The sequence below is a fragment of the Anas platyrhynchos genome, chromosome 2 (genome assembly GCF_047663525.1).
Source record: "Anas platyrhynchos isolate ZD024472 breed Pekin duck chromosome 2, IASCAAS_PekinDuck_T2T, whole genome shotgun sequence".
NCBI lineage: Eukaryota > Metazoa > Chordata > Aves > Anseriformes > Anatidae > Anas > Anas platyrhynchos.
This window is the reverse complement of record NC_092588.1, coordinates 129,784,407-129,800,509: the sequence shown is the minus strand read 5'-3', so window position 1 is coordinate 129,800,509 and position 16,103 is coordinate 129,784,407. Positions and strand designations below refer to the sequence as shown.

The following is a 16,103-nucleotide window of genomic DNA, read 5'->3' as shown; positions in this document are numbered from 1 at the left end:
TATGTAAAAGAAAACTTCAAATCAATCTTTGAGATTGTTAGATATTTGCAACATAAAAAAACAAAAAAAACCCACACAACTAAAGTCAGGTTGTTAATATATAGCAGTAAAAGCTGCAAATAAAATGCAATTTATCACAGAGTTCTCACATTGTACTGCATGGTTATCAGTAAAACATATGATACATAGTTTTATTTGTACATGTGAACAAATAATACCTGTAAATTTCTGCAGCCATTCAGAGGTCTGTAGTGTTGATATATTCAAAGCATGCAGTATGTGCCTCAGTCTGTTCATTTGATTATGTAGCATTTTATTAAATGAGTTCCTGGTAATAATATTAACTGTAGACTTACCCTGGCATTGGTCCATTTCCAGCAAGACTATAAACTTGACGAGGATTTAAAAGGTACTGAAATTTTCTATAAATTCTGAAGAAGTAAAAAAGACAAAGAAAAATATTTACTTACATGTTTGTTTGTTTTTTCATTTACTTTTTTTTTTTTTTTTTTTTAGCTGTCAACCAAACAATTAAAGAAGTTAACATCTACTATAATGATTTGAATTGCAGATGTCATTTATAAAAATAAATAAATAAGTATATAATTTATACAGACTGTATATTGTACATAAAATAAGGAATAAGGAAAGACCCAAGAAAAGGTGAGTCAAAAAAAAAAAAAAAAAAGAATTTGAAAGAACCCTGTTAATTGTTGAACTAACTCCATGGAAAAGCATATGTATCCTTGAATTTCTAGCTAACACAAAATTAAAAGCATAATTAATTGCAAAAGTAAACTGGCTCTGTCACCCACCAAAAATGTCCCCATAGGTTGAACAACATTCTAAGAAAGCAAATCTATTGTCAACTCATCAACTGAATCTAACTGTAGAATTTACAATTACTTTGGATTATATTGAAATAACAAAAAATATGAAGAAGATTCAAATACATTATTGCTTAAAGTACACTTAACTTAAAATTATATGAATAATAGAAGGGAACTGATGAGCAGGAAGAGCTTTGCCCTATCCCATAAGGAACTCCCAGAAAATCTTTCTTTATATGGTAAAATATTTCCAAAAAATATTACTTTGCAAATATGAGGTTAATTGTCCTAAAAGTATTACAAATGTAATGTTTCTTCATTAAGAGCACTAGATATGTATTTTCCCACATTGAGGACATTGTGGTATCTGCACAACTTCTTATACAGAAGTACATGAAATTTTGAGCTCTGAATAAATGAAAACATACCTGAGATCTACGACAATTGTTTGAATTATAACCCCTCGTCTCCTGCTTTTAACTTTAATGCTAATGTCCTCAAGCTAATTCATATTTTAATGTTTTTAAGAAAACATTAGTTTTTCCACTGAAATATCTCTTCCTTTCTTTTTACTGCCTTAAATAAAATAGAAGCATAACAAGAGCTGAATTTATCTTAAAATGGCCACATGGTTTCAAATTCAGGAAAATAAAACTGTCTAGACACAATCTATGTGCACATTGAGGGATTTAAAAAAACTAGAAATACATAATTTATCAGGTTAGGTGGAAGACAAGGATGTAAGAATACTGAATACAAACAATTTTTTAATTATCTGTAAAATTGCCAAATTGGAACATTTTCTTAACTTCTCAATTATTTAGTGATATCAGCTTCTTCATAAAGTACTATGTTCAAACACACTCAACACAGTCTATTCCTGATGTCATTCATGATAGAAAAAAATCAGTATGAAATGACTGGTTTCACTTTGCTAGCATGCACATCGTTGCCAACCGTTGTGATGACAACTGAATCACACATTTGACAGTGGGATTACAACACAGTATATTTCTATGTCATATGCAGTATCTACTGATGTAAAAAGATCCTATTTTTATTTTTTTTTTTAGTTAGTATGTGTAAATTGCTTCTCTGTGACATAGGATTTAACCTGGTCAAAGGGCCAGCTAATTTAACCTGTGTAGCTGACCAGGAGTTCTTGAACAGTATTGTTAGCGAGTCCTAAAGGCTTAAGTGAATTATTTACTTAAAGATTAGGTGCTACAAAACATAGACATTACCTAAAGCTCACAGTACTGTTGTCAGATATCACTGAAATGCTATAAAAGTCTTTCTAGTAAAGAGAGAGTCAAAAATCCTATCTCTGGAGCCTATCTTTAGCCAAAAACCTGGAAGTCCACCTGCAGTAATGAAGACTACATTGAATCCTACCTGAATCATTACATTCTTTCCACAGGTACTAGTTGAACATCAATACCAGATAATTACTCTCTGACAACTCACTGCATGTCACATCATGCTTTAAGTTATCATAACATATTTATATACTCTAGTCTGTGCATAATTCATAACTTGGTGATTCATATCAGTTCATATTAACAAAGAAGAAGGAATTGTCTATAAATGTTTGTCTTCATATTAAAGTGTGACCTGACAGTGTGGCCCATTCAAGACTAGGAAATGGGCAGTAATTTAGCCTTCCAGTTTTATGTTTGTGGTACCAACATGCCTACTCGTTTCTAGATGTGTTGCTTCTGCATGTAAGGAAGGGATTGGACATGGTTGCTTTATGACTGAAGATTTATTGAAAGCCATGAGACAGAACACTGGGTAATACTAAAAGACAGCTTTTTGTGACAGAGTGTAATTCCATGAACAAAGCCAGTTTATTAACCTACCACAGGTCACCACGACCTCCAGCTTGGTCTAAACCCTATGACTCAGCTCACCAATAAACAAGTGTTTCTGTAACTGCTCATGGGGATATTCTGTGGTAACAAATTTGAGCTAAAATTGAAATCTTCAGAAAAGTTTCTATGTTGTCATTCCCCCCCAAACACACACTTAAATCATGTCCCTGATCTCATATGAAGCCCAAAACAGCTGCACTAGCATAGCTGAGGAGAAAGAAATTACAGCAGAAGTGGCCAAGAGAACTGGGATTATCCATGAACAGCTTTGCTGCTGAAGGTAATACTCCTGACTGCATCTGACTGTTGGGATGAGTCCGACTGGGCTACCTTCCAAACTAATAAAATTATTCCTTCAGAGGGAGAAAAGAAATAGACAGAAACCTGTTGGCAATTTAAAACTGGTAGTAAAAGTTGCCTGCACCAGGGAAAAAGCTGGCCATAGCAGTCAGTACCTTGTGCCAACTGGGGAATGTATCTTTTCATTCATCTGGGGGATGATGATTCAGGATGTCATCACTTTAGGCTTTATTTACCCTTAGTGACAGAGAACAAAGAAGCCAAGACCTCCACCCCAAAAGTAAAAGAATGCTAGTTTTTAAATTTTGTATATCCTAGATATAAAAAATTTCAAAAATATCTTTTGAAACTGCTTCTATATTTTGTCTTAATGCTAAATGAAAGATTAGAAATCTGGATTAGTCATAGGGTAGTATGGAAGAGCTACTCTGAACCAAAGTTATTTGAAAACAACAAAGGTCAAAGACATCATCAACCTGTACTGCACAGATACTAGATGTAGAGTCAGCAGGAAACATCAGTGTATGGAAGCTGATCTCCAGTTCATCCAACCGCACATTTGTCAAGGAAACAATTGTTTAAACTCACTTGCTGGTCAGGTAAATAGATTGGAAAATGGGGAAGGGCAAAACAAAGTAATGAGTATGGCAAAACATCAGCATGATTTAGAAGCACTCTTATGTGAGAAGCACAACCCTTAACAATAACAGTATTTAGAAGCACTACATGCCTTAACTAGTTGCCAGTTGTATATATACATTCTTTCTGTTGAAATCAAATATTTCGTCAATGAGGTACTAAATTCATCCATTCTATTCACAGAATATTGAAGGCTGCTGTCATGATGAGTTACAACTTAGTTACAACTTAGACATACAGGAATGCTAGCTATAGGATGAAAATAACGCACTACTTTTTTTTTTTTTCTTTCCTGACTAAATGACCCAAAATGTCCATTTTATGCACACTTACTGAAAACATGTTACAGTGTGATGTGTCTGGAGTAAGATATCTCTGATTGGCTTTGCTAAACCAGTCCAAACTCATTTTTAATTAAAATCTGTTTGTGGCATATGAAAGTGTTAAACTCATCAACTTTAATTCTGATTTGTTACTTTCTCCATAATAAACATTAAATTACACTTCTGTTCTAATTTATTATGTATATATGGATTACACATTGTACTAAATAGTTTAAATTAAAAAAAGAAAAACTTGTTTAAATTCATTTGCATTTCAGGTGATGGGCAATAATATTAACCTCTTTATTCAGAAGAAAGTATATCCAGATTATTTTGATAGTACTCTATTTTTCAGTAAACCATGAAAACCATAGCATTATTTTTTAAAAGAGAAATCTGCTCATGAAGAACATATTTATCACTACACCTTTTGCAAAACTCTGTCTTTCTAACATAATTCAAGTTTTAAAATATATTGATATGATAATCTATATATGACTGTAGAGAAAGTACTTTTGTGTTCTGAATGCATTTTTTCTACACATTCATTTCCCATCACCCATCTGTTTCAACTCTCAAAAACCAAAACTGAAGCATCTAACTTTGTTTACCTTAAAGAGATCCTCAGTTCTCTTCCTTTGCATTTTAGAGATTTGGGGGAGGAAAAAAGAAAAAAAAAAAGTAAAATACAAAAAGAACTGGCAAGAGTATTACTGGGGAAGTGCATTTATTCAACTGGTTGTCAGATGGATGCATGCATGCTCTGTATGACTAAGGGCAATGAAATGGGTTGGGTTACCATATGGCAAGGCATAAAGTCTCATATGGGGAACTGTGGAGAACACTGGAGTCTTGACAGTATTTGCAATAACCTTTCTGCATTCAATGAAAGTCAATTAGAAATCAAAGCTTCATTTATCGTGATCTCTCAAATACAGAAAATCCTAAGTAAAGAATGAAGGACAGCTCCCAGAAAAAGATCACCTTGATCTGAATAAGTCAAGATAATGACATTCTCATCTACAAAAATAAGGGTGGTTGTTTTTTGGGGGGTGGGGTGTCATCTGGTCACCCTCCTCCCTGTTGTGAAAATCATGCTTTTGTTATAACCTGCCCTCTACTCCTAGCTCAGGCTTCTCAATACCTGACCAGGTTGCAAAATTGCTATAATCAAAAAGCCTGGTGAGTCATCATAATTGTTCATCTTACAAAGCTATTTATGTATTGGAATGTATTATGATTTTACTTTTCACTACATAAGATGTCCAAAATACTTTGGGGAGGGAGCTACTCCTCCTCCCTTTTAGTTGCTGACTGTACAGCAGTCAGGTAAAAATCAGGGAAAGTTAAAATATATATATATATAAATAATATATATATATATATATATATATATAAATATAACATATATACACTGTTCCCTGAAAATGTTTTATTCCCTGAGATTATATCTACAAGTCAATATGTAGCCTTAACGTCCTTATTTTATCATTGTACTATGTTATTTGCACTGATATGAAAACACTTAAAAGGTAGAAGGCAACACCTCATCAAATATTCCACAAGTGGAAGACTACTCTTTTTTTTTTTTTTTAAACGTTTTTGAATCTAGGTTTAGATCAAATCATGAGATAATACCTCTTGCTGATGAATGATGAGATATGTCTACACGACTATGTAGTTGAACTTTTGATGTGTTTCTTCCAACACAGAAATACTGAGCACAACCTGGACACATTAGTATGCAATTTAATATTATTTTGTGTGGCATCAAAGCCAATTTAGGAGATTCTCATACTTCACTATGTCTATCAATTGGTGGCTGCCATCATGCTATACATGCAATGACAGCTATAATGATGTTAGTGAATTATATGTGTATATGTCATTATATTTATTTATTTATATATTTATTATTTTTTTAAAAAGTCATCTGACTTCTGTGATCTGTATGGCACCAACAACAGTTTAATTAATAAGAACTTAAAAGCATCAGACTACAGTATGTGAATGGAAATAGGAGTTCAGACCAGGGATAAAGTTTTACATTTACTTTTACCCTAGAGAATATCTAACATTACATGACATCCCTTGCATACATTAAACCCTTTCAGATAGTGACTGATTCTGAGCTGGGAACTGAAAACTGTAAAACAGCATTTCATTAACTTATTTATAAGACTATAACTATATTAAGTGTAACTCTCAATTCTACCTTTCAGCTAGATACTTCCAGACTGGATCCCTTATCTACTCACTTCACACATGTCCTTTAAAATGTCAAGCTGCATGCTACCACATTACACCCAACAACAATGCTCATGACTTCACAGAAGTCTCACTACAATGTCTGAAACAAGAATAAATGTTCATATTGTAAGTGTCAACTGTTGGTTCATAGTGTATTGTCATGATTGCAAAGGCAAGTTTTTGAAATTGTTCATAGTGAATCTTTTAGATTAACTGCCTTTCACATAACTAGTATTCTTGGCATTGCTCATATCAAGGTATAGGGGTATAGGTATATCTAGGTACATCTAGGTATATATAGCTACATAGGTATATCTAGGTACAGGGTTCAAATGATCAGCCCATAAATTATAACATCTTCTTTCAGAGGTCTTCACGTGCAATTTTGGTTAAGTGTTGTTTAGCTCTGAGAACTGTCCTAACAACTACTTAGTAGGATTTAGTCCCTTTTGTTGGTTTACTTTAAGAGACACTCTTTGAAATAAGTTATCTAGTGAAATAAGTGGGAAAGAGGTAGGGGAAGCTGACATATTTGATTGGTTCCAAGCTTTAGAAACAGACTGGATCCCTTCTTTTTGGGTATCCACATCACCCAGTATCCACACTTGTCATCTTCAGCCTGATCTTGGCCAAAAGACTGTAAACTTTTTCTAGGTTCGAAGGATAAATTTTAGCACTGACATCATAAGGTAGGCTATAAAAATCTATGGATTTGTGTGTGTTGATCAAAAATGACCATAAATGTTATCATCTACTTGTGATTCTAAAGTACACTGAAAAAACAACATTTCTGCCAGAGTTTGAAGAACAGTTACAGTAGGAAAATGTTACCTACTTCTGTTTTATCATGCCTTGGATACACTACCATTTGAGCATAAACTTTAGCATTTTGAATTCAAATCAATGTAGTTACTGACATATAAAGTTAAGCATATCTTTAACGTTTGTGTGATTGGACTTTAACTGATTGTCAGAATGCTTCCTATCAACAGAAATCAACAAGTTTCTTCACTATAGGAAGAGTGACTTCCTACATTCTTCACTTATGGAGAGACTGGAGAGTCTATTTACTAATCTCTGAAAGGCCAGTCATACATTAAAAAACAGAATACTACTTCCAAATTAAATTATTGGACTTTCTGCATAATTATTACAGAAATTAAAAGAAAACTGATCTAATTTCAAAGTTACTATATACAAAGTCAAAATGTAACAAATCACCTTCATACAAATCACACTAAACCATACACTGAATATAGATACTCCTCCAGATGTTAAATGAAACTTGCCTAGAGCTCATTCTAGTTTTTAACAACAGAATCAATAATTGTATACTAGTTTTGTACCTCTTATAAACAGGGCAATGGGATGTCAAAACATGAGGCATAACAGAATAAAATAACAGAATAAAACTCCTATTTTGGATTTCTTTTTATATATAACACTTAAAAAAAAAAAATCATTTTCAAACATATCACATAAATCAGATGAGAGAGAGAGAGAATTAGCCTTACCTTTCTCCTTGTTTCCCACCACTTTTAGGATTGACAAAAACTAAAAGTGGATGAGTGCCTGGAACTGGAGTGATCTAAAAGAGGAATAACACAGCCGCTCATTAATGCTGTGTTTCATTCTTTTTTTATAAAAAAAAAAAATAATTAAAAAAAAAATCTATAGTAGACAGAAAATGAAAGACTTTATGCAAACTCTATGTTATGCTGTATAATCTATTTGGAAGAATACAATTTGCAATAAATCTAACTTTCTTAATTTGCCATATATTACAAGTGATATATATATGTGTATATAAATGTACATATATATATATATACACCTATTTAGTACTATCTGTCTGTTTTACAGCTATAATGCCATTTTAACCTGTAACTCCATTGAAACCAATACTGATATTAGGTTATATCCATCAATAGAGAAGAAAACTTCAAATGCAAGAAATACATTTTTGAAGCCATGAAGAAATTGTATTTTGCAGTGAGAAGAAGAAATAACGCTACACCCTAAAGGTGAAATACTGCAAAATGAAATCTTAAACTCAATACTTTTTTATCATTATTATTTTATCAAATGACAGAAACTGTGATAATTGACATGATATGAATTCACGCATTTAAAAAAATATATATCAAACAATAATAATCAGTCCCTTTAAAAAGCTTAGAAAGCCGAAAACTTAAAAAGGAAAGATGACAACAAAATGTGAAGGAAGGACAGAGGTTTACAAACTAACATTTTCCTTAAAAGTAACCATAATAATTTCAGATTGCTGTAAGACAGGGTGTTCACTGACATTACTCCAGACTTTGAAGAATGTAAGAAACTTACAGCACATTAAGATCTCTCTCTAGCATTTGTTTTTAGAAAACACAGATTATACATACAAAAGAAAATAATACTAGAATGTTTAAAAGCATACTAAAAAGCACACTAAAAGTTTGAAGTCAACATCTCTAAAGTCACACACTAACAGCTTCAGAGATGATAAAGCTTAGACTGTCTCTGTTTCAAAATGATATATTGAAAGTTCTTGCACTGAATCCATATTCATAATTCCTGAAACAACAGAATCTTTTCAACTCAAGATTTCACAAAACATAATTTAAGGCAGCAGCAAAAATACATGTCAGCTGAGTCCTATAGACATCCTATAAGCATAGGCACCTGAAATAAATTTTGTTCTAGTAGCACTAGACATTCAGCATTACCATGTGGACTCCATCCATAACTTCATAAATAACGGATCCTATACAGATCATATATGAATCAAATAATAAGGAATAATTCCAACAAACTCTGGAATTAAACCTAACATAAAACCAACCCAGCACCACATTCTGTCACAGTATACTGTTACAGTACATTTGTGTATGTTGAAACATATATCAAGTTGCAGGATATAGTGAAATTTGTCATATATTTATTTTTTATCTACTGTTTTAATCAATTTTAGTTATTTAGCCAATTCCCCTGATGTTTGTTCCTGTGAACTAAGTGTAAACCAATGGTGCTCATTGTGACAGAGATGGAATACCTACTGAAATCCCTTAGGACGCAGGTTAATTAATGAGACTCATCCTAAGGTTATACATGATCTATTACTTCCTCTAATTAGAAATAATAATCCTGATCATTATGCTGGTTAGTTAGAAAGAAGTAAGATGAATGGGTTTAACTATGATTAATTGTCTTTAAGTTGTGCAGATCTCCACTGCCACTAAGTTAATCTGCTCATTGCTGCCTGATAGAAGGAAGGTTTGGTCATGATACTTTTCTCAATGAAAACTAAACAATGAACTTATTTCAATTCTGTATCTTTTATTTCAAAACTTTACCGTCTTATAACAAGTAGGTTTAGGACCATCTTATATCTATCTATCTATCTAATCTAATAGTTTGTATTCAATTCCAAAATAATGTCTCTTTCCATTAATTTTTTACAGCTCTTCTAAACTACTTTTCTAAATAATGTAGAATTTTCCATACAATACACAACACAACTAAAGATTTAGATTAAACTGGAACATTTTCAGGCCTTAATATACCATGACTTAAAGACAATCTTTATGAAGTTATGAGACAACTGACTTAAAGTTTTTGGGACCTGCTGGGGAAAAAAAAAAAAAAAAAAGTTGCAGACAAATTAGACAAATTATATCAAACTATATATAGCTTTAATACATTTAAAATAGATGTCCTACAGGGCTAGTGCAAGGATTTGTTAGGTATCTTGAAAAAGGTTCCAAATTATTTTTCTTAGAAATTATTGAAGATCATGTTAAAATCTGAACATGCTTGCAAAATCAAATTGATTACCACAGGATTATAGCAGTATGCTTTGCCCAGCTATGGAAGAATTAAGAGTAGCATACTTTTACCAGCTACAGAAATTTTTGCTCCAGACAATCTTTAGACAAAATACTAACAGTAATTGCCAATTGTATTTATGGAGTCTTACATCATTGTGGAAGATGTTCCAAAATTATACAATCTGTGGGTGAAGAAAACTTCAACAGTTCCACTGATCTCATCCTTTCACTGTGGTATCCTCTGGGATCCAATCAGCCTTTACAATGACCAGGCTTATCATTATTGATACCAATCAAAAATTTAATACTTGGTGATAAGACGGATTCTTATTACTCCTTATAAATTTTATTTAACAAAGACTACAGTAAAATCAGCAAATTAAAGACACCTTTGCAGAATTATTTCTGAAGTTACCACTATGACAGTATTATATTGTGCACTACTTTATAGACTACAAAACAATACCAAGAACTCCAGAAAACACCTCAAATCCATTCAATTATCATTACCTTCTTAGTCCTCACTCTATCTTTATCTCCTTCACAAAGAATAATACATAAAAACAATGATGAATCCTAAGCTTTGTATTTATCATGGAGAAAGAAGATGAAATATAAATTTTCGCTCACAGAAACAAAATTAAAGTCAAATTAAAGTCAACCTTGTGCCTGAAAGCAGTTTTTAATAACTTAATGTTGTGTGTGAAAGAGTCAGTGGTGGTAGGAAAATAGGCACTGTATTCCAGGTACTGTATCCCATGAGTGTGAAACAGAGACCTGGATATCCCTGAAAACATTCTGTGACCATAAACTATCAAATGCAGGGGGTAAAAACAAAATTCACGATGATACATGGTGCTGCTACCAAAATGAGATTCCAAAGATCAGCTAGAACAGTTCCATTCACAGAAAGTGCAAAGATATCAACCAAGAGTTAAAAATTCTGTGTGCTTCCTCTATACCATTTTATATGAACTATTTGCCCTGTGTCTGATTAGACAGACCTAAGTATTCTGTTAATACATATTCTGCCCCTTTTGCTTCATGCTCTATCTGTCCTAAATAACGTGAACAGTAATGTAGCCTGTGCGGATGGCACGTATGGGAAGAGAGCCTAGAGAGCCATGGATAACAACCATAATATCATAGTAGGCCACCAATGTGACTGCATAAGTTTTAGTGTTTAGTTGTTGTTTCTGTTTGTTTTGTTTTGAGTTGTCATATGAAGAATGTTTCACTAACCTAAAAAGATGAAACAATAAAATATGTCTTTCTATTCAGATACAATAAACGGACACAATAAGGTATATAATGAAAGGTATAAGGCATTTGATCTATGATAATGAGATCATCTTTTAAATTTTACTGAACCTCAATTGTAGAACATCAGAAGATAGACAGAACAGTCAGATGTGTATAATAAATGATTATTAAATTGTTAACAATGATAATTTAACTCCTGATGAAATCAAGAAGAGGCATCACATACATGAACATTGACTTTACTCAAGACTACTTGTATCTCAAGGGAAAGAAGTCATGCAATTCAGGCAGTGCTTCTGGTAAACCTGTAAGTAACCTCCTGACAGTTACATTAGCTTATCAATCACACATGATTTTTTCTTCCAAATAGACAACTCTTATTTTTATTCTAGATATATTCTAGATATATTACTAGAACCAAACTACTGAATCAAACTTGCCTTTCTCAACCTTTTATTTTGATGTGCCAAATACCATACTTAGAAATACCTGAATAAATTGAAATTTCATCTATCCATCTGTTCGTTACAAGGTCCAAATGAGAAGAGTCATCACTAATCAAGCCATAGACCGAAATTTATAATATGAATTCACACAATGTTTCATGATAAATACTGAAAACATCAAGCTCAGCTTCACCCACAATACAAGTGTTTTAGAGCTATTTTGCCCTCCCCCTTTAACATCCCAGGAATTCCTATCAACCACACGAAAAATAGAGGATTTGCATAGAAACAAGAATTTACCTTATTATTAAATTTTTAATATATAATACTGCAATAGTAGAGGAAAGAATGTATAGGAAGTATTAAAAGATTGTTCATTGTACTTTTGTCTTCATATATATATCTTAAAATTAAAATAACAATAATCACACCTGAAGACCTTGTCCATCTACGGTGACGGAATTTGCTCTTTGCATTTTGTTTCTTTCTCCCAGTTTGTTCATTTGCTGGGGACAACCCTTCTCTTTTTTCACTGTTGCCTGTCTTTCCTTCAGGAAAAATAGAAAAAAAGAAAGAAAATGGAACATTTTAACACATTATATAATCCTATTCAACTGTAACTAAGATTGTTCCTCCCTAGAGGTTTTTTTTTTTTTTTTTCTGGAGAGCAATGTCAGATTCTGATTTAATGAAAATGAGATCTAAGTCAAGTTACTACACAATGTCTGTCCACTTCACATAACATCTATCTATATGCCTGGACATTCCACAATGACTGGGCAGTAGACGGATGAAAGTGTGCAGTCACAGTACAAATTAATGTGATGTAAAGATAATCTGACATTACCAGGTCTGGGTTGACATTCTGAAAACTGGAAAGCCAATCATATTTAATAGTTTAATAAGCATAGTGATAACAGATCAATAATTTTTCAAAATCTCTTCCCAACTGCTAGCAAAGGTTAGATGTTTTAAGAGTACTTTACCACTTATGGAAAAATACACTCGTTTTAAATGTACCATAGTCATTTGACTGTCCTTAAGAGGTTGAACTTTAAAGCAGCTTTTTATAAAACACATATTTTGTATCAGAAATAAATCAGTGGAAGTTCTAATTCTACATCAAATTCTAAGCAACTGGCGACTTTGATTGCTGATACATAGCAGATGAAAGCTCAGAAGTATGTTGTTATAATCATAATTTCAATTGTTGTAAGGTCATTTCAGAAAACTTTGAAAACAAAACAAAGCAAACAAACAAACAATTGCCCTTGCTCTTTGTATCTCATTTCTCCTATTTATAAACTGCTCCCAGCATGTCCTTTCACCTTGTCCAAAAATGCACCATGCATTAAGACAGCAGATGTTTGTCAAATAGAATCAGCAAACCCAATCCTGATTGTACTCCAGTCACTTTCCTCACATCTCAAGTGCAAGGAGGTTTTAAACTAGTCAGGGGATAGGGCTGCCACACTAAAACGGAACATGAAGGACACTGTTTCACCCCCTGCAATGGTACCCAGTCCATAGTTCATTTACATTTCGCACCAGGCCAAATCCACCTTTGTGGTACCTCTGATAAAACCTAAGGGATTGCATAAGCAATTAATCCATGCCACTCTTTCTGCAGCAGTTTCAGCTGGTTAAGAAACATTGAAACAGATTCCCTGGAAGGAATGGAATAACTCTAGGTTTAATACAGTGCCTTTCTAGGATCACTATAGCACAGATGTAAGCCATCACTGGTTTTATATCATCTTTGATTTCCTTAAATTTAGACAACAACCCTCAATCTAGTCCTGATGCAAATAGTGGTCCAAGTCATCTCTTTCTGCTTTGGGTAGCAAATAAAGTGCTTTGCAGAACTTTGGCAATCTCATTGCATTGCCTATAAAAGGACTGAAAAACCTATGCCACAGGGAACAAACAAACAAACAAACAAACAAAACCTTCCTAAGAGGTTAGTTAACTGAGCACTTGGATATTTTCAATAACATGACCATTTCAAAAGGAAGTCCAAGCATATAGACTACAATATTATTGCTTTAAAAAGAAAACAGTAGAAGCAACTAAAGCAACACATCTCAGCCCTAACCTTCAAAACTACCTAAGAAATCAGCAACTCTGCATTTATTTGGTTGATGATTATTAGAAACTCTAACTAGGATGAGGCATCCATGCAGAAGAATATTTGTGAACTAACTAATTCACAAACATTAATGCACAATGGTATTGGTTAGTGCCAGTAGTCTGAGGACAAACAGTATGAAACTCTAGTGTGAAGGAAGCTTCATAACTCACTACATATGTAAAAGGTAGCTTTGGGGTTTCAAACAACTTTGTGACTAATTACTCTTAAAAGTCAAGACATTTTAGATAAAGTGAGTATACAATGTTAAACATAATTTAATGTTACTTGAAGTTATATGGCCAAAACTCTCTCTTGTGTATTACAAAATATTCAGAAACCAAATCATATGCCAGTAATACAGACACATGGCTAGTACAAAACCATGATTCATAAAAAAAAAATATAGCTAGAGAGAGGGCTTTAAAAAGTCTAGATAAATGTTAAGCTAAAAACAAAAACAAAAAACGTATTTGTGACAGTTCAAAGAAAAAGATAACAGAAAGAAGCAGACCTAGCACACAGAGGAAGTATACTTAATGAGGTTAAAAAACACCATTCAAAAGAGACCTTATAAAGGGTGGCACCAAAAACTGTCTTTAACTTAGAGGAAAAGCATTTATACCTTGCTGAGAACTGTCTCTCCATAAAGGATGCCAATGAGATCAATACTGCTGTTATCAATCATTAATGAGCAAAATCTAGTAAAAAAATACTTTTTTTTTTTTTTTTTTTTTGTCAGGATGCCTTCCACTATTTATATTACCTGTCCCATAAGCAAAACAATTTCTTGCCGTACAGACCAAGACAGTTTCTCCTAAGCAGTGACTATTAAAAATTAGGCCATAAAACTTACAACATATAAAGGAAAAATATAGTCATGATATATAATTCTCTGGAGTGTTATAAAAAAATTAGATATGGATATTTGATGTCATTATCCATGAAGGTCTACTTTCCTAAGAGAGTAAAAATAAAGTATTTCCTATCACCTCTTTTTTTTTTTTTTTTTTTAATTAATTTATTTATTTTACATATGATACCACAACATATGACACCATGTAGACTAAGTACTCTCAGGTAGATTTCTAATACTCTAGATTTCCTAGTTACAGATCCCACATGTTTAGATATGTCACCCTAGTGAGGATCTGACTTCTAGCTTATATGAAATAATACAATACTGTACAACTTGACTCTACAAAGTATTTTTATTAATGGAACACAAAAAGATTTACAGTTTCATTAAAAATACTTTTAAATTATCTCGTAATGATACTGTTTTATATATGAAATAGAAACATGGCTTTCTAATCCAACTGCACATAACTGAGTAACTTTCTGAAACTACATTATTAAGATATCCAAGACTGTCAGGAATTAAACAGCGTAATTTTCTCATGAGATGATAACAGTTTAATAAAATCATACCTGGACAATATACTACAAGTTCTAGCAATGTTAAAACAAATTTGACATGCATGGAATAAATGGTTTTAAAAATGCAAAAATTTATTTTTCAAGTAAGAGATGTTTACACAACAATTATGCTGTATTTAATATCTTTTTTTTTTTTTTTTAATGAAATCATACAAAATGATTATGTGTTTGTGAATCATTTTGTTAAGAGGACATGCATGAGGTTGATAGAGATAGTGAATACAGCATTTTAAAAGCTATTGTACATTTTGATGGCTCAAAGAATTTAACTTTTCTGTTCTTCTGGTGTATGCCAGAGCACATATCTTTCGAAGTAGTATTTACCACAACACCAATGTTTTCCACCCATTTTTCTACCTCTCATGCCCTCTTTTCTTCTCTTGAACTCTCACTTTGAAGTCACTGTCTATTAACTGAGAGGAAGGAGTTTCTAAAATTCAGAACTGCTCCAGAGATCACTGTCAGCTAAGACATCTATCCAATGATCTATCCAATTTTCATCCAAATAAGGATTAAAGAATTAATAAATGATAGGGCCTTTCAACTGACAACACAGAACACCATGATTTTTAGTTCAGCCCCAAAATGCACTTTTTAGCAAGAATAATGTATAGTATTATGTTAGTATTCCTGCCCACATGGATTCCTCCCATTACGCACCTCAGGGAGCAAACCTCCTAAAGTAGGTAGCGTCTGTTGGAAAAAGAGAATATTAGACTGAAATACTGAACAGCTGGGATGGCAAAGGTCATGGTGAGAACTCTTGCAAGGAATGTTACCTTGCAG

At 32.8% G+C, this 16,103-nt stretch overlaps 1 protein-coding gene across 20 annotated transcripts in view; it reads right to left on the bottom strand.

The window, feature by feature from the left end:
- Positions 1-16,103, bottom strand: part of DGKB (diacylglycerol kinase beta) — a 402,254-nt gene that overhangs the window by 218,332 nt on the left and 167,819 nt on the right. For 17 of the 20 annotated variants that reach the window (XM_072033589.1, XM_072033592.1, XM_072033593.1 and 14 more), the window contains 4 exons: positions 15,978-16,010; positions 12,181-12,297; positions 7,731-7,804; positions 357-431 (listed from right to left, as the gene is read on the bottom strand). In XM_072033589.1, the coding sequence (XP_071889690.1) occupies positions 357-431; positions 7,731-7,804; positions 12,181-12,297; positions 15,978-16,010 (299 nt within the window). The remainder of the gene's footprint in view (positions 1-356; positions 432-7,730; positions 7,805-12,180; positions 12,298-15,977; positions 16,011-16,103) is intronic. The other 3 variants (XM_072033601.1, XM_072033602.1, XM_072033599.1) reach the window with 1 other exon arrangement.